The sequence below is a fragment of the Boleophthalmus pectinirostris genome, unplaced genomic scaffold, assembly GCF_026225935.1.
Source record: "Boleophthalmus pectinirostris isolate CB_2022bp ecotype Guang Dong unplaced genomic scaffold, ASM2622593v1 HiC_scaffold_2, whole genome shotgun sequence".
Lineage (NCBI taxonomy): Eukaryota > Metazoa > Chordata > Actinopteri > Gobiiformes > Gobiidae > Boleophthalmus > Boleophthalmus pectinirostris.
The window spans coordinates 33,326,905-33,350,588 of NW_026571152.1; the positions used below are offsets into that span (position 1 = coordinate 33,326,905).

The 23,684-nt window shown below is 39.8% G+C and overlaps 1 protein-coding gene across 1 annotated transcript in view; it reads right to left on the reverse strand.

The window, feature by feature from the left end:
* Positions 1-8,362: 8,362 nt before the first annotated feature.
* The window catches only part of si:ch211-236l14.4 (SITS-binding protein), a 33,425-nt gene continuing 18,103 nt past the window's right edge, over positions 8,363-23,684 (reverse strand). Inside the window, exons 4-11 of the mRNA XM_020931122.2 lie at positions 15,806-16,013; positions 15,354-15,504; positions 14,343-14,540; positions 13,432-13,694; positions 11,861-11,997; positions 10,370-10,491; positions 8,667-8,846; positions 8,363-8,536 (exon numbers count right to left, since the gene is read on the reverse strand). Coding sequence (XP_020786781.2) covers positions 8,363-8,536; positions 8,667-8,846; positions 10,370-10,491; positions 11,861-11,997; positions 13,432-13,694; positions 14,343-14,540; positions 15,354-15,504; positions 15,806-16,013 — 1,433 coding nt within the window. The remainder of the gene's footprint in view (positions 8,537-8,666; positions 8,847-10,369; positions 10,492-11,860; positions 11,998-13,431; positions 13,695-14,342; positions 14,541-15,353; positions 15,505-15,805; positions 16,014-23,684) is intronic.

Below are 23,684 nucleotides of genomic sequence, written 5' to 3' on the forward strand. Positions count from 1 at the left end.
TATAATATAGATTAGAAAATTAAATTGTGTAATATGAGCTCTTTAAACTCGCTTATTGGACTCCCAAGAACTGAAAAACAACTACCAGTTTCTGTGCAAATACTTGGTAAAGAAAGCATAAAATGGTATCCCAAATGTGGTGGTATCTGATTAATTGGTATGACAAATGTGGAATTTTGACTAGCTGGCTTTTCTGTGCTGACAACTTGTACATCCTGAACTAAATCGAGCGTAAAGATGATGCTTCCCTCTTTAGCCTGGCGTTTATTGAATTAAATCAGAGCTTGCTGTGGTGTTACCTCATTATGATGCCAGGTGCTCAGACTCGAGTGAGTGGCACCGCAAAGCCTGTTCTGTCCCTGAGAGCCAACGCTATGACGGTATGTACAAAACTTAGTTAAAGGTCCTATATTACACAAAACTGACTCTTGTGAGCTTTAAGTCATGTTATAAGGTTGTTAACTACGCAAAGACATACGCGGAGTTGGGTTTTGTTTCATTCACACATGCTGAGTTATTAGTCTGTCTACATCCCCCAAGCTCAAAACACTCTGTTCCACCTTGTGAAGTCATGAAATGGAAGTTTTCAAGTTAACAGCCACCTAACCCTTAGCCTAATTCATCAGCCGGTTTCATTTTGTGGAAACTGTTTGACCTCTCAGCATTAGGATTTGTTAGCTCAAAGGTAGGTGGGTACTTTTTTATTTAACCAATCGCTGTTATTTGGCCGTGACGTATGTAATGGCCACTAACAGGGTTAACTGGTATATTAAGCTTTTCCCAAATCCCGTTGGTAGAAGGGCAATAACGTCTTTCCCCTTGATAAAATTCACCAAACATTCTCTTTGTTCCGGCTTTAAATCCTCGATCTCGGAAATTGTTGACAGCACAGAATATACGGCTCTTCGCTGATTGGCTGGTGCCCCAACTCGCACTTCCGGGGTTTTTGCGAACTGTGTAGTGTATTTTGATTCCTGACCTAGTTGCTGGAGAAAAATTAAATTGAGTGGGGGCACTAGGTGGCGCCAGCCTGGCTACCTAACCCTATCTTTTGTTCAGTAGAGATCTACAATTCCAAGGCTGAAATTGCCCAAATGATTCTAGTGAAGGTGTATAGAGTTTAAAAACACAGTGGAGTCCTTCCTGTATTACCACATGACATCACAAAGTGGAACAGAGTGTTTTCTGTTTGAGAGAAGAACTCCTAAATATGCAGGATTTGTGTGTTAAACATGTGTGAATGAAACAAAACACAAACTCCAGGTCTGTGATGAGGAAACAACATGATAGCATAGATCAGAAAATCGTAAAACTACCGCTTCATGACATCACAAGGTGGAACAGAGCATTTTGAGATTTGGAGACATAGACATGGTTCCTCAGACATGTGTCAATGAAACAAAACACAACTCCAGGTTTGTTTTTGATGAAGTAACAACATTATAACACGGCTTAAAGCTCACAAGAGTCAATTTTGGATCATGTTGGACCTTTAATGAGTGTAATTCATTGTATCTGAGTTTTTGTGTGAGTAAGCAACAGGTGTTTTTATAGTTTCAAGTGTGAGTTCTCTCCATTTAAAACACAGGATATTATGTACCACTTTATAATTAAGTCGTTATTAAGTAGTTACCAAACCTGATCTGCTCATTATGAATCTTTGTTATGTTTGTTCATGTTTAAAAGTGCATTTAAAATGCTTAAAAAAAGCACTCATTTTTCTTCTTTCAAAAACTCATGGGTTTATCTCAAGTCTTGAGACCCACTTTAATTCTTTAGCTTTGAACATCGTGCGAGTTGTGTGGTCCTCTGTGTCTTTTTATTCTATTTATATTTTATTCATTTTATAGTTTCAACCATTTTTAGCTTAGTGTATTCTAATGCTTTTTATTTATTGTTTTTATTTGTGGTTTATTCTCTTTTTATTCTCTCTTAATTGATTCGTGCAGGACTTTAGAAATGCTATAAAATTTTAGGGATGGTACAAAGGATGATCTTGTGACAATTTTTTTTCCAAGTGTTTACATTTAGATTGGACAAAAAAGGGTTAAGTATTGGTGAGTTCCATCTTTTACAATTTGTTCCCAATCCCTCAGTCGTCCAGGTAGAATCCATGGCAAAAGGAGAAATGGTCTCTGGTCTTCTTTCTGGTCTGGTCTCTGGCCTGGTCTCTGGCCTGGTCTCTGGTCTTTGGTCTAGTTTCTAGTCTAGTCCCTGGTCTGCTCTCTGGGCTGGTTTCTGGTCTGGTCTCTGTTCTAGTTTCTGGTCTGGTCTCTGTTCTGGTTTCTGGCCTAATTTCTAATCTGGTCTGATTTCTGGCCCACTTTTTGGTCTGGTCTCTGGTCTGGTTTCTAGTCTGGTCCCTGGTCAGGCCTCCGGTCTACTTTCTAGTTTGGTTTCTTGTCTGGTCTCTGGTCTGGTCTCTGGTCTGGTCCCTGGTCTGGTCCCTGGTCTGGTCTCTGGTCTAGTTTCTAGTCTGGTCTCTGGTTCCTGGTCTGGTCTCTGGTCTGGTCCCTAATCTGGCCTCTGGTCTGGTCTCTGGTCTAGTTTCTAGTCTGGTCTCTGGTCTGATTTGTGGTCTGCTCCCTGGTCTAGTCTCTAGTCTGGTCTCTGGTCTGGTCCCTGGTCTGGTCCCTGGTCTGGTCCCTGGTCTGGTCCCTGGTCTGGTCTCTGGTCTAGTTTCTAGTCTGGTCTCTGGTTCCTGGTCTGGTCTCTGGTCTGGTCCCTAATCTGGCCTCTGGTCTGGTCTCTGGTCTAGTTTCTAGTCTGGTCTCTGGTCTGATTTGTGGTCTGCTCCCTGGTCTAGTCTCTAGTCTGGTCTCTGGTCTGGTCTCTGGTCTGGTCCCTGGTCTGGTCCCTGGTCTGGTCCCTGGTCTGGTCCCTGGTCTGGTCTCTGGTCTAGTTTCTAGTCTGGTCTCTGGTCTGATTTGTGGTCTGCTCCCTGGTCTAGTCTCTAGTCTGGTCTCTGGTCTGGTCTCTGGTCTGGTCCCTGGTCTGGTCCTGGTCTGGTCCTGGTCTGTCCCTGGTCTGGTCCCTGGTCTGGTCCTCTGGTCTGGTCTCTGGTCTAGTTTCTAGTCTGGTCTCTGGTCCCTGGTCTGGCCTCTGGTCTGGTCTCTGGTCTAGTCTCTAGTCTGGTCTCTGGTCTCTGGTCTCTGGTCTGGTCCCTGGTCTGGTCCCTGGTCTGGTCCCTGGTCTGGTCTCTGGTCTAGTTTCTAGTCTGGTCTCTGGTTCCTGGTCTGGTCTCTGGTCTGGTCTCTGGTCTCTTTCTGTGTTGTCCTTTGTGTCCACTCTTATTGGACTTTTGATGATATGTGAATTTCTTAAACTGTTTAAACTTTAGACAAAAGTAGAAACCAACAAACACTGGACTGAAAAAAAGACCCCATTTTCTCCTTTGATTTTATTGCACTTTACCATGAAATATCCAAAAGGTAAATTCACAAATGTTGAACCTATTTTCAGTTATTGACTAAACCCAAGAAATTACTGCATTACAAGATAATTTTGCATTTTACCAATATTTATTTTAGCTTTCCTCATCTGTATTCATTAGTATTGGCCTATAGAATGCTCTGATGTCATCTGATACACACTAATATAAATAAAGTGGATTGGATTGGCTCAGATTGACACAGGATGGAGCCAACGTGACCACATGACTGTAAATTTTCTACTGACTTTTTGACAACAAGGCTTTGAATTGTGCACCTTATTGGCAAGCTGCAAAACCCATTCACTCAAGAAGAGCAGACACTGAAACTTAAAACCTCGACTTGCACTTTCTAAAAGTAGACTTTGGGAGATATCTGCGACCTCTACTTGTCACCAGTATAATTCATGTGTCGCTTGCTCACAAAAACACAAGAGAAATTTGGTTATTTGTAAGGTTTAGAATCGCATTGTTCTCATTAGAGTTTCTCCGTTGCAAATGAGTGGTGTCAATCTTGATTTGAGCTTTTGGCAGGACAATTTGTTTTCTTGAATCTGGTCTACAACTAAGCTTTTCTCAGCCTAATTGGAATGAATGGCACAAGTTGATTCAAGGATTTGGAAAGGAAAAAAATTGGACTTTTAAACTTCTTTTTAATGTTTGTTTTAGGGCGGGAGACTGACCGCACGTTTTCTGGAAGGATCTGGTTTATTGTGCAGGAAGTGTACCCCACAAATGTATTCTCAAATTACATTAAAAAATGCCGAACTATTGTGAAATGTAGAGTTAAGGTCATATTAGGATTCTTATTACGCACTAGCAATCTCCATGTGGCAGCCCTGTTTTGTAACTTGAACACCTTATAAACAAATGTAATAATAATACGCTTTGTGAATTTTATCCGACTGTTAACCGTGATGTGAAAAAAACAAAAAAACCTAAATAGTGTGATACATAAAGTGATTAAGACTTGTGGTGTAAATGGAGAGGAGGTTTGGCTGGGAGGGCTGTGCATGTCTGTGGCCAGCTGCACCTGTCTTAAGAGCGCTACAGGAGCAGAGACCGGGGGCCCCTCCGTGGATCTGAGCCAAACAAGGAGCCGTGGTGACAGTAAAGGAAGCAACCAAGGTATAAGCACAAGAGTGAATGCGATTCCCCTGAGAATCTCTCCCATGACACGCTCGGCCCGGATAAAAATAGCTTTATTAGGTTTAAGTGGAATTAGGTAGAAGATATCTGTCAGCAGGCTAATATAATGTAAAGGCTGTTCAGCACTTGATCAAATGTGATGCCAGAATTGATACTTTGCAGTGACGTCACGCCAGGGGTGTTCTGCACGTATGTCTATGGCGGTATGTTTGGGTGTTACCATGTAGTGCACACATTAGCAAAGACTGTCTTGAGAAAAAATGCAAAATGAATTTAATCAACATTAGGGATGTAATTAATCCGTGTATCATTTGTTCATTTGTTTTTGAAAATAAAACCAAAAATAATAAAACGAAAAATACAACTATTTTCTTCATTATTTGTCTCCAAAACCAAAATGAAAAAACAGATAACGATTTGTTTTTTTCAGTTTTTGATTTTGTGTTTAAATGAATAATGGAAAAAATGGATAACGGCCATTTCCGTGACTTAAACTGCGATGCCGAACTTTTGCACCACATATGGACTAAATCAGGACTAAACCAGGACTAAACCAGGTCCAGAACCAGACACAAAACAGACCAGGACTGAGACCTGGACTGAGACAAGCATTGAGACAAGCATTGAGACTGGGAACAGGACCAGGACTGAGACGGGGACTGAGACCAGGACCAGACTGGGATCAGACCGGGACTGAAAACAGTTTAGTCCTGGTTCAGTCCTGGTTCAATCAGTTTTGCGGTGCAAAAGTCCGGCATCACAGTTTAAGTCATGTAAACAGGAAACGGCCGTTATCTGTTTTTTCCATTATTCATTTAAACACAAAACCGAAAACTGAATAAACAAATCATTATCTGTTTTTTCATTTTGGTTTTGGAGACAAATAATGAAGAAAATTGTTGATTTTTTCGTTTTATTATTTTTGGCTTTATATTGAAAAACGAATGAACAAATGATACACGGATTGTAACGATATCCAAATCTCTCAGTATATATTTATCACGATATGCATCTCACGGTACAATATTTATTGCGATAATTTGGAGAAGTTAATATAATTGTAGATGGGACACTTTTTTGCTTTTTAAATACCTTGACAAGAATTTGGTGTGAATTTTTATCATCATAACCCCAAGAATTCATGTAAAAAACAAATTTCTTCGCGTTGTCTGCACTGAAATGAATCATGGGATATGTAGTTCCCTATGTTTATAAGCTGTTGTTACTATAAAACAATGCATTTAAGCAAAGAAACTTGTAATTCGATATATTGTAACAGCCCACGATATTATTGTGAGACTTTTGACCATAAGATATCACAATATTTTGGTTATTGTTACATCAATAATCAACATATTTTCAAGAGTCTGTGATACAATATGAAATACAAAAAGGAGAAAGTGACTAACTGAGAAAGTGTTGGCTAATGTGACTGTAATTTGATGTTCTTCCTGTCAGATTGCGTTAAATTAAAGCTCCGATTAAAGTCTAATCTAGCTTCAGACAGCGCAGTGCCTTCCGTTAGCGTCACACCCTCGAAGAATCTTGACGGTATCAGCTGTAAAGTATCAACAGACGGATTTAAACCCTGACCAGACCCATTCTCTGAGTAGTGAAAGGTGGTCTGAAACCTTTCCAGTTCTAGCAATCATAAAAAGTAATTCAACCCATCACATGTGTAGTTCTTTTGATGCGTGTCGTGGCAGCGGCTACACACAGTCACTGGAATCTACTGGAGTCCCTGGAGAGTTGTGGTGACTAGTTAAGGCTCCAACCATGACTCACTCCCTGGTAAAACAAAAAACAAAACAATTATACAATATGTACAATTTTCATTTTTTCCGTTCTAGCTTGTTGTCAGCGTATTGATACTTTGCAGCTGATTCTGTGTGACTGTGACGCTAACTGGAGGCATGCTCTGTCTTAAGCTTAGTTAGACTTTAATCTGATCTTTATTTTAACACAATCTGACCAGAAAGAACTGACTCGGCTGGATCTATAACAGGTGAGCTGATTTGTGCTCTTAAATAATCACAGTCACAGTTTTTCAATTAGTCCCACTCACCTTTTTTGTTGAAAATTAAACACCTAAACATGACCATGAACGCTCATATTGATCACAGGCTCCTGTTTTCATTTTCAGGAGCCTGTATTTTGTATTTTTTGTATCCATTTTGTATTTTTCTTAGAGTTTTCAGACCATCTTGAAACATTTTTAGCAGTGTCTGCTAATATGTGTATTGTGTCACTATGGTACCTGCTGAACATCCCGCCAATACACATATATGTAGAACACCCCCAGCGTAATGTCACTGCAAAAGAGGTGAGTTAGTGGGTTTTTATCAGTTTGTGGAAAAAAATGCATCTCTATTTCCAAATTGGAATAGTCCAAAAGTCATGAATAATCAGAAGATCGATCAAAATGATGTAAGAAAATGTAAACTTTATTGCAACTTGTTGTTCTAAGTTCTGATTTACAGAAGAGAAAATACTTGTAATGGCACAGTCATTGTAATATGTAGTACATTGCTAACACTGCAATAATTCTGACACTTCCTCTGTCCAGAAGTAGCACGTTAAGGCGAATGGAGCTGGTGGAATAATAAAACAAAGCCTTTGTCTGCTGAACATCCACAGCACTCCATTAAAGCGTTGGGCAAAACAAAATCACAGTTTCTCCGATTCAACAAAATACAATCTAAGACACGTTAAGACGTTTGTGTATTTATCTGTACGGCGCTGCGCTAAGACATCGAGTGATTTAAGTGTCGTCAACCTGAGAGTGAAAGGACACAGTAAACTTCATGTTGGTGGAAGAGTGTGCGTAATACTTATATACTTATATGTGTTACTGGTGTTGGTAAAGACTGTCTATCCAAGAGCCTGATGATTTTGAATAATTTCTTCTGATATTATAAATCTTATTTACTTTATGTTAGTCAATTTAAACTTAAGAAAAAAGTGAATGCATTTTTTAGTTCGTTGCTATACTGTATTTTGTGGGTGGGATGAGTTTCTGACATAAAGACTTTAAATTTGTAATTTTATACCATCTTCTGGTATATAAATAAATCCACTCTACATAAGCGTCCAGCTAAAGCTGTCACTACAGCAGGTTAATAACATGGTAAGAGGCTTAATACTTAGTTTAATATGCACAGGAGTCAGGGGCCTCAATGTCTGGCCTACAGTACTAAAAGACATGTGTCAAAGTGGTATGTTTACAATACACATACTAATATGAATAAGTGCTATGGGCTGTAAGATTGTCACGTGACTTGGTAAGTAGTAAGAAACAGTTACTTGAGGTACATTCAAAATCATCAGCCATAAAGGCCGGTTAAGTTCAAGTAAAAGCATAGTTTGTGGTAAGGCGTATGGTACCAATGTGCAGGTTTGTCTGTCTCCTCCTGTTTAAGCACGTTTAGCCGTCCTCCATTTTCATTTGGTCTTGGTGAAAGATTCAGATTTTAAGCACGGGGCTTGTTTTGTTTCTTCTTGTCAAGTGAGCCAGCAGCATAAAAATTAGACCGTAGAAATGCATCAGCCTTACAAAAGAAGCAAAAATACTGGGAAACAAAATCAGCCAGAGGTAAAATTGATTAAAATGTCTTTTAAAAAATACAATTATTTGAATTTATAAAGTGCAAGTATAAAAAAAAAAAATTAGTTTCTACATGTCTCAGACTTGAGACTGGGTCCTAAGTGGAAAAGTGCAGACCGAGAACAGCACAAGTATTTGAAAAGGATTTGTATAAAGTACAGCATGTCAGGCCATCTGACTCAGCTTCTTCTTAAGAAAATGGCCACCTCCTCCAAGGCCACGGGATAGTCCTGTAGCAGCGTTCCTCCATCGAACACCTGTGCAGTCAGGCGGTCCTGCCACTGGAAGCCCCCATCAGGTAAATAAATATCCCTGTGTACAGCCCCCCTCTCCACCACGGGTGCCACCAGGACCTGCAAACACACACCCATTAAGGCTGAGACATTCTGACCAATTAGCAGCACATCGAGTTACAGCCAAAGGACAGATCAGATGGAGCAGGAAGGAACTCCTAATGACTTCACATTAAAGTCCTAAAGTCACCTCGTCTCCAATGAGGAACTGATCATCGATGGTGAAGGTCATGGGGTCGCTGGGGCTCAACCACCACATCGGGCGGAAGATGGGCTGTCCCGTCAGCTGCCACTCCTCTGCGTACTTCTCTATGAGGGGAACCACCGTCTTCTGGTGTAGAGATATGTACTGCCGAGTTATATTCAACACCTGGGGGAAAAACACAAAGCAAAACTCATTTCAGTCACAGTACAGTGAAAACAAGAGATGCAGGTAACAGAGTAACAGGTATCGACCAGACTCCACCTGGACATGACTGTTAGTTTAGAGTAGCTTAAATGCTCAACACAGCAGCATCATTGTAAGGTATTGTCAAAAACATTAGCAGAATAAAACAAAAGTCTCTCAGGACTCTGCAAAAGACATTTGAGTCATGTCCAGAGCAGAGCACGTACATTCAGGGGCAGTTCAACATTAACTTTATACTGAGTTATACTGAGTCCTCCTGTCTGCGTCTGACCAAAGGCCTCAGTAGCATTCCTAAAAGGGTCACATTCTCTGCAACGTCCCATGACGAAAACAACTTGACCACATTTATTTAAAATATGATTTTTTATGACTTTGGATGAAGAACGTTTTGTAGGAATGAGCTTGAAGTCTGCCTGGTTTTGAGTTGATCCTTGTATAATTGAGAATCCAGGCCTGGATGTGGGTTTGAGGTTTTATTGCTATTAGAGCGAGTGCAGTCGTTTCATTGTCCTGTCTCACACACTGTGGAAATAAAGGTGCTCTAGACCCCGACCACAATAATATGCAGTACAGTTTACCTCTGTGAAACCTCTCTTCATCAGCTCTTAGAAGTTTAATAACACGCAAAGTGGACCAACATGGAAAACACGCCCTGGCCCCCCAAAATATATCTGTCACGTAACATTTCCAGTGTTTTTGCTCCCTCTACATGCTACTGGAAAAACAGCATTGATCTTCCTTCTCTGTCAATGATCAATTACTCATGGAAATCTTAATTGTCACAATGAAGTATTTTCCAAGACTCAAATTCATTATCATTCTTGCCGAAGTGGCTCTCTATGCGTTAGCTGGAACAGGACTGAGTCATAAATCTAGATGAAGGACTGTAATTCAGAACAGATGGAGTCTTAACCACAGGTGATGTCAGGAGGAAGCCAAGCCATTGCTCCCATTGAGAGAGGAGGTACAGGAGGTATAGAACTCCCATACTTTAGGAAAACAACAAGTGCGTTCTGTTTCAAACCTAAGCCACAATAACTCATGTGTTAGTTATAATGTTACTGTTTTTGTACTGCCTGTTGTGAATGAGGTTATGTGGGTGGGCTCTCCTGCTGGGGGGAAAATCCTCTCCGAGCCCGGAGAGAGGGGTGCCAGGCCGACCCCATGTCTCTAAATAAACAGCTCAATGACATAGAAGAACACTTTATTATTCACCTGCTGAGCTGTGGGCAGGCTTCTGTGCCAATAAAACTGCTCTACCTATCTCCTGCAATGTGTTTCTGGGGGGAGAGTCCATCACCTGCTTGTCTAGAATGTTCCACAGTTTGACATTTCACTTATTTATTTCCATGAAGACAACCATCAGGGAAAGTTACAGGTCATATCTGTGGAGTGGTGACCCCTGCTTACAATAAGAATGCATTTTTGTGTCTCTCTGTGTTTGGGTGTGTGTGTGGGGGTGTGTGTGTGTGTGAGGGGCGTACCCGGTCCTCCCCACAGACCCACGGTGGGGTGTGGAAGCTGATCACTGGGAGAAAGGCCACGATTTCCAGCCATCGAATGAACAACTCCTCATCTGTGACCAGGTCTTCAGACAGAGAGCCGCCTGGTCACACACAAAACACACAAAAACACACACAACACAAAACTATCAGTAAAAGTGATCTTCAAAAAGTAAAATTCATGTTAAAGGTCCTTTATTATGCAAAATTTACTCTTGTGAGTGTTAAGCCATGTTATAATGTTGTTACCTCCTCAGAAAACAGGGGAGACGATAGGGAGGAACAAAGGGCTCTGTTGTCCGGGGCCCCATGGTCTTATAGGCCCAGAATTAGGCCCTATCCACCCTAATACGTATTGGAGTAATTTTCATTGAGGATGCAGTGTTTGTCCACACTAATCCGATTGAAAACGGTTCTAGACACCTAGAGATCTGGTGCCATCAGCTCCCACAAATTCATCTGAGTATGGATCTGATCCGGCACTGTGTGGATGCCTGAAAAAGCTGATACGCTTATACGCTGATGTAGGTCTATGTGCCGTGAAGTAATTTACTGCCAATACGCTAAGAGGCTAGAATATATGTCCATTCATATAAACGGTCTGTGTGTACGACCTGCAGACGTATGATCTCTGACAAGTTTCACATGAACCATCTCCAATGTGACAGAAACACAGAACAGACTCACCCTCAGCAGAACACCCCTCTGTCACAGAAAGAACATTCATATGCCACTGAGTCGTGTCCTTTAGTCCAACAGAAGCTGAACCACATCAGCGCACAATAGCGAGCTGTTTTTTGAGCGCTTAGTTTATGCAAATTAGCCATGGGGTTTTAAGTTTTGTTTCTGTAAAACATAAACAAATATGCTCAAAGCTGTGTGGATAGGGAAGGCTTGCGGACACAGAAATGATGTGTCTAGATGCAGATTGTTTCTGATATGGTGATTCACAGAGTTATTTCATTGTAAACGTAGTCTTAGACCCTCTTCTTATTAATTCATATTAGAAGGAGGCCCATGTGACCTTTCTTACCCAAGGCCCCCAAATGTCTGTCAACAGGCCTGCCTGGGGTTGTGTTTTGTTTCATTCATTCATTCAAACCCTTTATTAATAGTCTGTCCACATCTCCAACGCTCAAAATGCTCTGTTCCATCTTAAGATGTCATGAAGCCGTAGTTTTTAAGTTAACAGCAACTTTCTTTAGATCAGTAGATTGTCAAAAGGCTGAAATTATCCAAATGATTCTAGTGACGGTGCATGGAGTTTGAAAACACTGTGCCGCACTTCCTCTATTACCACATGACCTCACAAGGTGGAACAGAGTGTTTTCTGTTTGTGTGTTAAACATGTGTGAATGAAACAAAACACAACTCCAGGTCTGTTTGTGATGAAGAAACAACATTATAACATAGATCAGAAAACAAAGACCCTTTAACATTTCTCCACTGATGTATGGTTGGCTGTATTATTACCTACTGCATCAGGAATGAGGAAGTTGTATCCCATTAGAGTGTGGTGCAGCAGGGAGGGAATGATGCCCTTCAGACCCATAGAGCTCCAGTCTGACTGCAGGGGCGTCATCCGGACAAACAGAGGCCTGTGGCTCGACCTGTCACACACACCAAAGTAAAGTTCAGTATTCACATTAAAACAAACTATGAGGCCTGTCACAATAACACATTTTGAAGCTTGAGATATTGCAATCAACGATAATATAGTTTTGTAGTATTGTAGTACTTTCAAAGGACAGTTTGGAATTTTGGACATAGGACCTCATTTCCTAGTGAGCCAGAGTGTTGGAGACGTGTGGAGACACTTTTTAAAATATTCCATCCAGTCCTTGTATTTGCAAATGTCGCTGGTGCTAGGCTAGTGCATGTCAATGGTCATAGTTATCCTGCCACTAAAAACAGTCTTAACCACTCCACAAAACACCCAGAAGCAAATCTATTATTACACCAGACTGTCGATGTAAATGTCTGTGTTGACAGAATAATGTTTCAAATAAAATTAACCTTACATTTGAAGGATTTATGTCTGAGCAGCAGCAGCAAGTTGTACTTCCTGATAGAAAGCTCGTCAGCGGCGGACTGATATATGAGAAAATAGTCCCTTAACATGCGACGATTCAAGCGATGCAAGGTTAGTTTGATTTCAAACATTATTCTCTCAACACAGACATTTACATCGACAGTCTGGTGTAAGAACAGATTTCCTTCTGGTGTTTTGTGGAGTGGGTAAGTGTTTTTAGTGGCAGGATAACTATGGCCATTGACATGCACTAGCCTAGCACCAGCGACCTCTGCAAATACAAGGACTGGATGGAATATTTAAAAAAGTATCTCTACACGTCTCCAACACTCTGGATCACTAGGAAATGAGGCCCTATGTCCAAAATTCTAAACTGTCCCTTTATTATTGAATTGGATTTGGATTGGATTTATATAACGCTTTTCAAGACAAGAGCATTATTCTTTCACTCCACACTCGGTGGTGGTAAAATACTATTGTAGCCACAGCTGCCCCGGGGAAGACTAACAGAAACGAGGCTCTCAATCTTCACCACTGGCCCATCCAACCAACACTCACACACACACACACACGCCCACACATGTCGGTGAAGTGTCTTGCCTAAGAACACAACAATGGATTTTGCCACTGTTGTCCCACTGTGGCACCTGATATTCCCAGTGGTCTCCCATCCAAGGACTAACCAGGCCCGGCTATGCTTAGCTTCTGCGATCTGACGAGCTCAAGCTTTGACAAGACAGTAGGGCTTAAATATAAATTATCATTAAAAGTCATGAGCTGCAACAAGCGAATGGCAGAATGATCCATTAATTAGTGATTAGAAGTTATTTATTCTACCCTCTATTATACAAATATTCCCTTATTACATAAAAAATACAAAAATCTCCACACTTTTACAAACAAATTGAACACAGGATAAATGTTGAGCCCCAAAATATACTGTTCCACCTTTTATGTATCAATTAATAAGTCGATATAGTAATTATCTTGACTCTGAGTTTATCGTGCTTACTGTGTTCCTGCCGTCACAATGGAGTTTTCTATTCTGGATGCCAGGTCTGCCAGTAGACTGATGTATCTGTCTCCAGAGAGAGACTGTGCCCGCAGAGCCTGCTCCTCCAGCGCGCTGCCCTCTGCTCCCTCCAGCAGGACGTACTCCATCCCCAGAAGAGCCTGGAGAGAGCCCACTCTGTCCAGGAACCAGCTCACGGCCCCTGGATTCGTCAGGTTCAGTTTAACACAGAACCTCCCATGCCACTGACTTAATATGGGAACCTGAAGGACAAAAAGAAAAATGCTCAGATTAGCAATGGCTTAGAGGGAAAAATAGCTGCCAAACATTTTTTTTTTACAGTTGCTCCCTTTGTTAAACTGTCCTACATCCATAGACTGTATAAAGAAGTAGACTAAGGGAATGTAATGAAGTTCACAAGCAGCAATTTTGGGGCAAATTTGGTTCTGATTAGGAATAAGAGTTTATATATAGAGAGAAAGGATCATGAACATTTTAAGCCCAAAATGAGGAGGCTCACAGCAGCAGTTACAGAGACAATATAAAGTCATTTGGAATCAATGGAGTCTGGAGTCGTGCTCTCTTTCTATTTGGAGCGTGGAGGCTTGCAGGTTAGCAGGTTAGTAGGTTAAAATTTTCTTTGGCAAGTCTTTTCTATGGCAAAGTGACAATAAGCCTTTTAGACACTCTTATGTTTTTACTGATATGAATCTGACCGAACGCTGCCTTCAGCCTTTGTGAACTGAAGTGTAATAAATGGAGGCAGCAAGAAAAAAAACAGATGGAAAATGTTCACTCAAGAAAAAACTATCTGTTTTTTCACGTCACCAACATGAATTACTGATACGTAATATTTCAGAACGTAAAAGTAGTGAAGGATTGTCATCATTTATTGTGCAGTGGAGGCTCACCATTTGTCCTTGAGGGTTTGAGGGTACGCTGAGCCAGTAGGTTTCAGTACCATCGACGAGGGAACTGTGGAATTGCGTGGAGTCCACGCCCAGGAACGGGGACAGCGTGATGGAAATGTTAAGAAGCTTGACAAGAGGGAAGTCCCTGGTCAGTCGCTTAGACATCCCCCTTCTCCTGCTGTTGAGGTAGTCATGGTCCTGCACATACACAGCAGATTCATACAGTTTATATACATATTACTGTACACTTCACTATATTAAACATGCTCATACACCAAAAGACATATTCTAATGTAAAAGCTGCGTTTGTCTATCTCTGTGTGACATGAGCTGCAAAGTTGTGACAGCAAGAACCCAGTCAGACGAAGCATTTGTCCAAATATAATAATCCTCACAGTGGAGTCAAAGTGAGATTTCAGATTCCACAACAGAGGAACAAAACCTCTTAAGAACACAAGGTCTGACCTCAGGAGGCCAGCCACTGGTGGGAAAATGCACAGATAAGCTTGTTATGTCATTGTAAATCCACACGCCATTTTTACATAATTATCAGAACATACAGTCCAACACTTCAATGTAACATCTATAGAAGGATACAGCTAAAACTGTCCATTAGTATCACTCAAGATCATAACTATAAAATGTGAATTGGATCCAAAGGGCTTATAGTGACTTAAGAATCCCTATTCCTATTGTAGACCTCTGCTAGAAGTGGTGACAGCTTTAGCTTTGAAAACATTTTTTTAGACAGTTCTTCAAGTGCAGTAAGGGTTCATTATGTTCTTCGTATCCAACTTTTACACAATGGTTTGACATTGCATTACACCTTTGTTGGTTTGACAGACATGATATGCTGTTAAAAGTTGTCAGCATGTTTTATTGAATGACCAACTCTGCTCATACTAACATGTTTGACCATATCAGCCTTGGGATTGTGGGCTGGTTGTTCTTTAATCTTGACAACTCTTCTCAGTGTGTAGTACAGAGTGTGTGGTGCAGAGTGATTCATACCATATCATAGAGGAGGGTGGTGGAATGTTCATTCAGGCTGATGACGCCCTCCCCCAGCTGGTGTCTCCTCAGACGGTTGGAGAAGATCCTCAGCTCCCTCTCCACCTTCGGCCCTGAGTCTACAGAAGTCAGCAGCTTCCAAAATGGCAGCCTACAAACAATAGACTGATGATGAACACTCCGTAATGCAGCAACACTTAAATAAACTGAAATGAATCAATATGAGACTTTCAATGGAATACAATTGTTAGTACGTCTTGATGTAAGAAAACACAATAAACCAGTATGAGTATTTATTAGACAATATAGGATTTCATTTTAGGCATTAAATTGCAAAATAAACTCCATGTAGCTCAGTGGTTGGAGCTGAGGTTTATTTGCACAAACAGGATTATAACAAGTATGAGTCTTAGTGGTGTGAACTTTATATTATATTTTCTCCTCTGACTAACCGCATGGTTTTCATGTTGGGCAGCTCCCTGCTGTGAAGGGACAGTTGTTGCATAGCGTCGAGATGAGCCGCCTTCACGTTGGGGCCCACACACACTGAGTACTGGAGAGGCAGACGCTCCATACTAGGCAGTGACTGCAGGCAGATCTGTTCCCCACTGTCCAGGCCCAGCTGTATGGGAGTCTCAGGAGACACCAACAAGGCCACACCTGCGCCAAGAACATGATTATAACACTTAAAGAGTGTAAAACATGGACGTCCTTCAAACGCACAAACTCAGGCTTTACACTGATCATATATACAGTATATGAGCCAGATTCCAGTGATCTGACATAGAGCGCTGAGTGTTACTGAGACATGGATCAGTCTGACCCATGAGCATACACTGTGGGCTGTGTCAGCTCTGCTCGATGTGAGAAATCACTGCCTGCCATCAGATACAGCAGCATCAGGTTTATACCAGGACAAGGCTCTGTGGCTCTGGATATCCAACAGAAGAGTCCTGGGATAATCTTCATTCAGATGTACAACATTCTGTTATATAATTTACAATACTGTTCACATAGTGTCTCTGATGAGATTATTAGATAGATTATTAGAAGCAGAGAATTGCGTTCACAGATGCCCTGTGAGGAATGCTTCTCCGTATAGAGTTACTCCTAAACTCTGTGCCGGTCACTCCTCGGCCAGCCTGACCCCGCCCCTCCTCCCACTGTACAGCTTCCTCTCAGGTGACCACAACACCAGACTCTGAGCTCTGGGTTTTTCAAGTTTAACACAATCCAGGATTTGGGGCTAATCAATGAGCAGAACAGATTTTTTCTCAGAGTTGGCACAGTCTGAGAGTCTGAGATCTTGGCACGCTTTGGTCTTCACCCTCTCTGGTTTCAATGAGCTTATACAAGGCAGGACCAGGAGCGGACAGGATACCCATGCACCATTTTATAATCAGTTTAATCATTTCCTTTAAATACTGCTTAAAGCTTAGTCAAAGTCATTGCTGCTCGAGAATTCGCAATGGATAATGTCAAAGAGATACTGGTAACACCTCAGCTGCCTGTCTCGAGGTATTGGGTCACCACTAAACTCAGATACATTCAGCACCAGACCTGTATGTTGAGCACTAAGTAGCACAATGATATACAATAATCTAACACGCTTAAAGGTGCAGTGTGGAACTTTTCTGCTGGAGGCTCTGTCAAATGTCTCCATGGAGTTGTTATTGCTTTATCTGGAACACTTCACAGTATGGTATGAAACCTTTCTATCTTCATGGAGACCAAACCAGACCAAGGTACAGGTCAGATCTGTGGAGAGGCGACCCCGCTCATAGTCAAAATACCGGATTTTCAAGGTATTTTTGAGCAATAAAACCACCTGTAATTGAATAAATGTAAGGTTGAGCTGTTTAATGTCATACTGTGGAACATTCCAGGCAACAAGCAGGTGACAGACCCTCTAGAAAAGTTACATAATGCACCTTTAACTATGCTCACAACTCATTTCAAAATAAAAGAGAATTAAATGCTTTCTGACAAAAAATATAAAAGCAATCTAAACAGCAACTTAAATGAGTGTGTACATGTTTTTAGCAGCATGTGATATTAAAGTTGCACTGTGTAACTTTTCTGATAGAGGATCAGCCATCTGATTGTCTCCATGGTGATGTTATTGCTTTGCCTGGGATGTTCCACAACAACCAAATATATGTAGTATTTGTTCAATTACAGGTGTTTTTATTTCTCAAAACGTCCTAAGCAGGTCCACGTCTCCACAGATCTGACCTGTAATTTGGTCTGGTGATGTGGCCTGCTTGTCTCATTTCAGGGGAAAAAAAAAAAAAAAAAAAAGCAACAACAAGGAGTCAAAGCGGTGGACCCTCTACCCGGAAAGTTACACAGTGCACCTTTAATAATCCAATCCAACTTTATTTATAGCACAACACAAGCTAAGTGCTGCACAGAATACACACAATATAAATTAAAACACTGACTAAAATAAAAAATAAATGCATAAAAAATAAATAAGCAAGTCAATAATTCAGAAATAAGGCAAAAAATCTGGATGGTCACCTATTATTTTATATTATATTAGCCATTCTTATTCTTAGCTCTACTTCTGTTCACACTGTATTTTGTATTTTTTGTATTTTCTGTGTATTTTATCCATTTAATTTTTTTGTTTGTTTCATTAATTTAAGATGGATTTAAAATAATGATGTTACGTCCGTCAAAGTGAATGAAAAAGAGCGGAAAGAATTGTAAACTTATAATATCTGGCTCCAGTTGACTGAATCTGCAACAGCTACATTTACCACAGATGTATTTAAGTGAAGTTACACAAAATTAAAGGTGCACCGTGTAACTTTTTGGTTGGGAGTCTGTCACCTTCTTCTTCTTCTATAGATATGTCATTGCTCTGCCTGGAATGTTCCACAGCATGACTTTAAACAGCTCTACCTTACATTTATTCAATTATATGTGGTTTTATAGCTCAAAAATACAGACAGTCTCCACAGATCTTACCTGTAACTTGATCTCCATGAAGGTAGAAAGGTTTAAGACCACACTATGAAACAGTCCAGACAAAGCCATAAAATCTCCCTGAAGAAAAACAATTGATGTACCCTTCACCAGAAAAGTTACACAATGCACTTTTAAGTCATCCTTAACACAAAAGAACATTTACTCTTCCATCTCGTGTTTTTGTAACATCTCATATTTGACATTTCTGTTAAATAGAACTGCACTGATCCAGCTTTTTCAGTTCTGATGCTGATTCTGACACTATCGCTTTAAGTTTCTGCCAATACCAAAGCAGCATTTATCTCCTTAAAACTAAAATGAAATGATGATGAAATAAAATAAGATCAAATATATCTAAAGCTGTTATGTACCTGATATTATCTCTTCAGTAACAGCACAGTTTTGCACAAATAAACACAACATTCATTCACACGCGTTTGAGTAATGGTTTATTATTAGTCTGTCTTCATCTCTAAAGCTCAAAATGCTCTGCTCCACCTTGTGATGTCATGCAGTGGTAGTTTTTCATGTTAACAGCTACATTTTTTATCTTTAGTTCAGTAAAGATGAGCAATTCCAGAGCTGAAATGATCCAAATGATTCTAGTGAAGGTGTATGGAGTTTATAAACACAATGGAGCACTTCCTGTATTACAGCATGACATCACAAGGTGGAACAAAGTTTTCAGTTTGAGAGAAGAACTTTGTTTGTGAGTTAAATATGCGTGAATGAAACAAAACACAACTCCAGGTTTGTTTGCGATGACGAAACAACATGAAAACAAAAAAATTTAATCAGAAAACAGTGTAACACGAGCGCTTTAAAGTAGCCCGGTGGTAAAATTTGCATCCTAATTTCACGACGTAAGGAGAGGGGGAAAAGAAGTAAACGATATATTTTAAGGGAGAGGTGGGGGTGAAGAGAGAGAGTGGAAATAGGGTTGAGTAGCAGACACCAGAGAGTCTCTAAGAATGACGCGCTCCAGGCTGCTCACAGTCAAAGTGCACACGCGGTGGAAAGTCAGCCTCTGGACTCATATTTAATCTTTATGGTTAGTGACGCTGCAAGACCTCAAGGAAGACCTGAGACTGGGACTGAGACTTAGACTGGGACTTAGACTGTAACTTTATTTATTGATCCAAGAGGGAAATTATTTGATAGTGGTGTCTGAAAACTGTTTGCTGCAGAGTTGTGGCATATTAAGTGAATATTTAAGATGTTGTTAAAAATGTCGTTTCTCTCTCAAGCAAGAATATCTGTAGTTCCAAAAATTCTGTTATTTGTTGGTTATAAAACAGTTTTGACACAGTAGCTCACACATCACAATACAGACCCTTAGAGAAAATATATAGAAGGAAATAGAAAATTGTAAACAAAAATATTCCAAACTCGGGGAAAAATCCGCAATTAGCCAATCCATTGAAACTCAACAGAAGAAAAACAACTCTTTAAATCTGCCAAAAATAAACTACAAACTACGAATGTTAAAGCTGCACTCGACTTTTCTGTCTCCATGGAGATGTTGTTGCTTTGTCTGGAATGTTCCACAGTATAGCATTATGATATTTATTTGACTGTGGGCGTTTCTGTTGCTCAAAAATACCTAGAGAAACCTACATTTTTATTACAGTGAGCGGCTCGCCTCTGCACTGATCTGATCTGGAACTTGGCCTTGTGCCGTCATTTGGTTTTCTAACATATTCTAAATTTTGAAATAAAAGCAGCTGGAGGGAAAAGTGAAGTGGGACATAATGTGATTTCAATGGAAAAACTGGGTTTAACCCCAAAATATCACCAAAATTGAAAATGCAAAGGAAATTTTGCAAATGAAAACATGTTGGATACATGTGAGCGACACCAGAGCCCAGTTTAAAACCATTTACAATTGTGTTTTATTTTATTTATTTATGACAAACAAGATTATGATAGACACTAAGCATTTTTTGACCAAGGAAAAATCCAGATTTTTAGTTTGTTCGAGACAAATCCTTACAGAAAAGTTGATCCCTCTACAATTTTTTCAGTTCATCTACACATATACTACACATTTCACCAAAAATATTGATAATTATTATACTTCTTAACAGAGAATTAATAATATTTGTACCTTGGTGATTCAGAATTGTGATTTATTTTTTGTTATAATATTGTAAAACATGTAGTATTTAGCATCTGTTCATCAGTTAATCATTGAAAATATATTATACCTGCTTCACTTTGCCCCCAGTTGCCTCCATTCTGAAATTTTGAACATTCTGACGACATTTTAAAGGGTCTATATTATAATTACAAAGAGCAAAAATTATCATAAATTCAAAATAAGTAACAAAAAAAAAAAATCTATAAAAATATACATGCACTACCAATATATCTGGACTAAATAAAAGAAGTTGTGAGGAGAAACAGTGCAAAGGTGAAACAGTGATTGACATGACATAGTGCTATATGTCGGGAGTATTATCTGTTACATAAGGGTGAGTTGTTGTACAGTTGTAGGGAGTATTATCTGTTACATAACAACAACATGCATGACTCTCCCTGTGTCTATTGGCCAATGACACAATGACACAAAAACATAAAATAAACAAATGCTTTAGAAAAATCATCAAAATTAAAACAAAAATCTTCTGTTTCATGTAGGGAGTATTATAGTCGCTTCACTGGGTCAGTTTCATAGTGACCCACTTCTACAGAATATAATAGTTGTTTTAGTACAGCTCTGAAGGCTGTAATGAAAAACAGACTTCTACAATATTAAAACTAAAATCAACCCTGTTCCAGCTTGGCTACACGTGATCATAAATACTTTTTGTCAATTCTGGTAAAACATTGGTTTGTTTTACCTACAATGACATTTAAATTATAAAAATTATAACTTACCACAAACTAGTCTACAAGCTGCAAATTGAAAATACAAATATTAAAACTTGAAAATGCAATGTTTTTAGTTCAGATGTATAGGAGTATGTGCTCATTTGCAATTGGTTTAGTCTACTGTTTTGTGTGTATATATATGTGTGTGTGTGTGTGTGTGTGTGTGTGTGTGTGTGTGTGTGTGTGTGTGTGTGAAAAAAAAAAAATATATATATATAAAACACCAGAAAAACAGATATCTCCGTTTTGAAAATGTGAAAAGTATGTTTTTGTTACCATCTTCTTCAGAAATTATCAATGAAAATAACAAACTAGAGGATTTTCTCAAGGAGAGATGGAATCATATTTTGCAGGATCAGTAATAGTCCCATGATAGTCCTGGATTAGTCCTAATGTAGTCCTGGTTTAGTCCTGGTTCAGTTCTGGTTTAGTCCTGATTTAGCCCTGGTTTAGTCCTAATGTAGTTCTGGTTTAGTCCTAGTTCAGTTTTAGTTTAGTCCTGATGTAGCCCTGGTTTAGTCCAGGCTTAGTTCTGGTTTAGTGCTGGTTTAGTCCTGGTTTAGTTCTGGTTTAGTTCTGATTTAGCCCTGGTTTAGTCCTGATGTAGCCCTGGTTTAGTCCTGTCTTAGTTCTGGTTTAGTCCTGATTTAGTTCTGGTTTAGTCCTGGTTTAGCCCTGGTTTAGTCCTGATTTAGTTCTGGAATAGTTCTGGTTCACTTCTGGTTTGGTTCTGATTTAGCCCTAGTTTAGTCCTGGTTTAGTCCTAATGTAGTCCTGCTTTAGTCTGTTGTAGCCCTGGTTTAGACCTGGTTTAGTTCTGGTTTAGTCCTGGTTCACTTCTGTCTTAGTTCTGATTTAGCTCTGGTTTAACCCTGGTTTAGTTCTAATGTGGTCCTGGTCTTGATTTATCTCTTGTATAGTTCTGGTTTAGTCCTGGTTTAGTCCCGTCTCCTCTTGGTGCCCACAGTCAGGACTAACACGGGGAGTCGGTGTTTCAGTTTTCTGCAGCCACTACTACATTACTATTTTTGTTTTGTTTTGTTTTTTATTCTGCACTCTCCTCTCTTCTCTTTTAATCTTAATTTTGTGACAATTATTTATGTGTTGATTTGTTCGTCTAGAGATTTTAACCTCTTACTTTGTGTACGACTTGTGCAGTACAAATAAACCTGCTTTGTCTTGCCTAAAATATATTTGGATTATCAAAACATTATTGTACAAAGACTAAACTATGAGTCTCCGGTGCCTTTCTAAAACCACACTTTTCTGTTTTTGCAAATAAACTGTCTTTCTTTGCAGTCAAACAGGTAGGACACAGAGAGACAGAGCCAATGTGGGGTGCCTAGAGTTAAAGGGGAAACGAAAGGGGACCCTATTTTTAGAACAATTCCTTAAGCACTTCAAGCTTCTGCAGAATATTTTCCACTCGGCTCCAAACGAAAAGTTCAACGCCTGACTGAACTATATACTTTCACCTTCTGTGACTTTTATTAGACAAATCTGATTGATAACAGCTACGCGAGCACCGGCCAGAAACGTAGGTAACTTTGAAAATAAAAACTCATAAGCAAAAACTTCGTAAACTTATGGTGCTAAAAAGTTTCTTACGTGTTCCAGGAGCGAGCGGACGTGACCCCGAGTTACTTCTGGGGGGTACGGTTGATTCTGAATGTTGGATTTTGTTGTTATAGCTTAATTTAAAGGTCCTATATTACACAAAATTGATTCTTGTGAGCTTTAAAGGTGTGATATTATACGATACGACATTATCACGATATGCATCTCACGGTACGATATTTATTGCGATATTTTGAAGATATGTTATGGTATAATTGTAAATGGGACACTTTTTTGCTTTTAAAATACCTTGAGAAGATTTTGGTGTGAATTATTTCCGTCACAATCCCAAAAATTCAAGTAAAAAACATATTTCTTCATGTTGTCTGTGCCGAAATGAATCATGGGATATGTAGTTCCTGATGTTTATAAGCTGTTCCAACTATAAAACCACGCATTATTGTGAGACTTTTGACGATACGATATCACGATATTTCGGTTATTGTTGCATCCCGAGTTTCACAGTATGGCATTAAACCTTTCTATCTCCGTGGAGACCAAACCAGGCCAAGTTACAGGTCAGATCTGTGGAGAGGCAACCCCGCTCACAGTCAGAATGTCTGTTTTTTTGAGGTATTTTTGAGCAGTAAAACAGTTTAATTGGATACATCGGATCTGGGTCCAAAGGCGGCACTACCATTAGGCAAAAGTAGGCGGCTGCCTAGGGCCCCCAAACCTGGAGGGGCCCCCAGCCAATTGCCCTCAGTGCCACTAATGGTCCAGGCCTCAGAGGAATTTGATTTTCTCTCAATATGACATTAAATGAGTTTACTTTTAAACAATAATCAAAAGAAAAAAAAATCATCATATGTAATGGATGTAAACAAAAATGTAATTGTACAAGCAAAAAAATAAAACAATTTC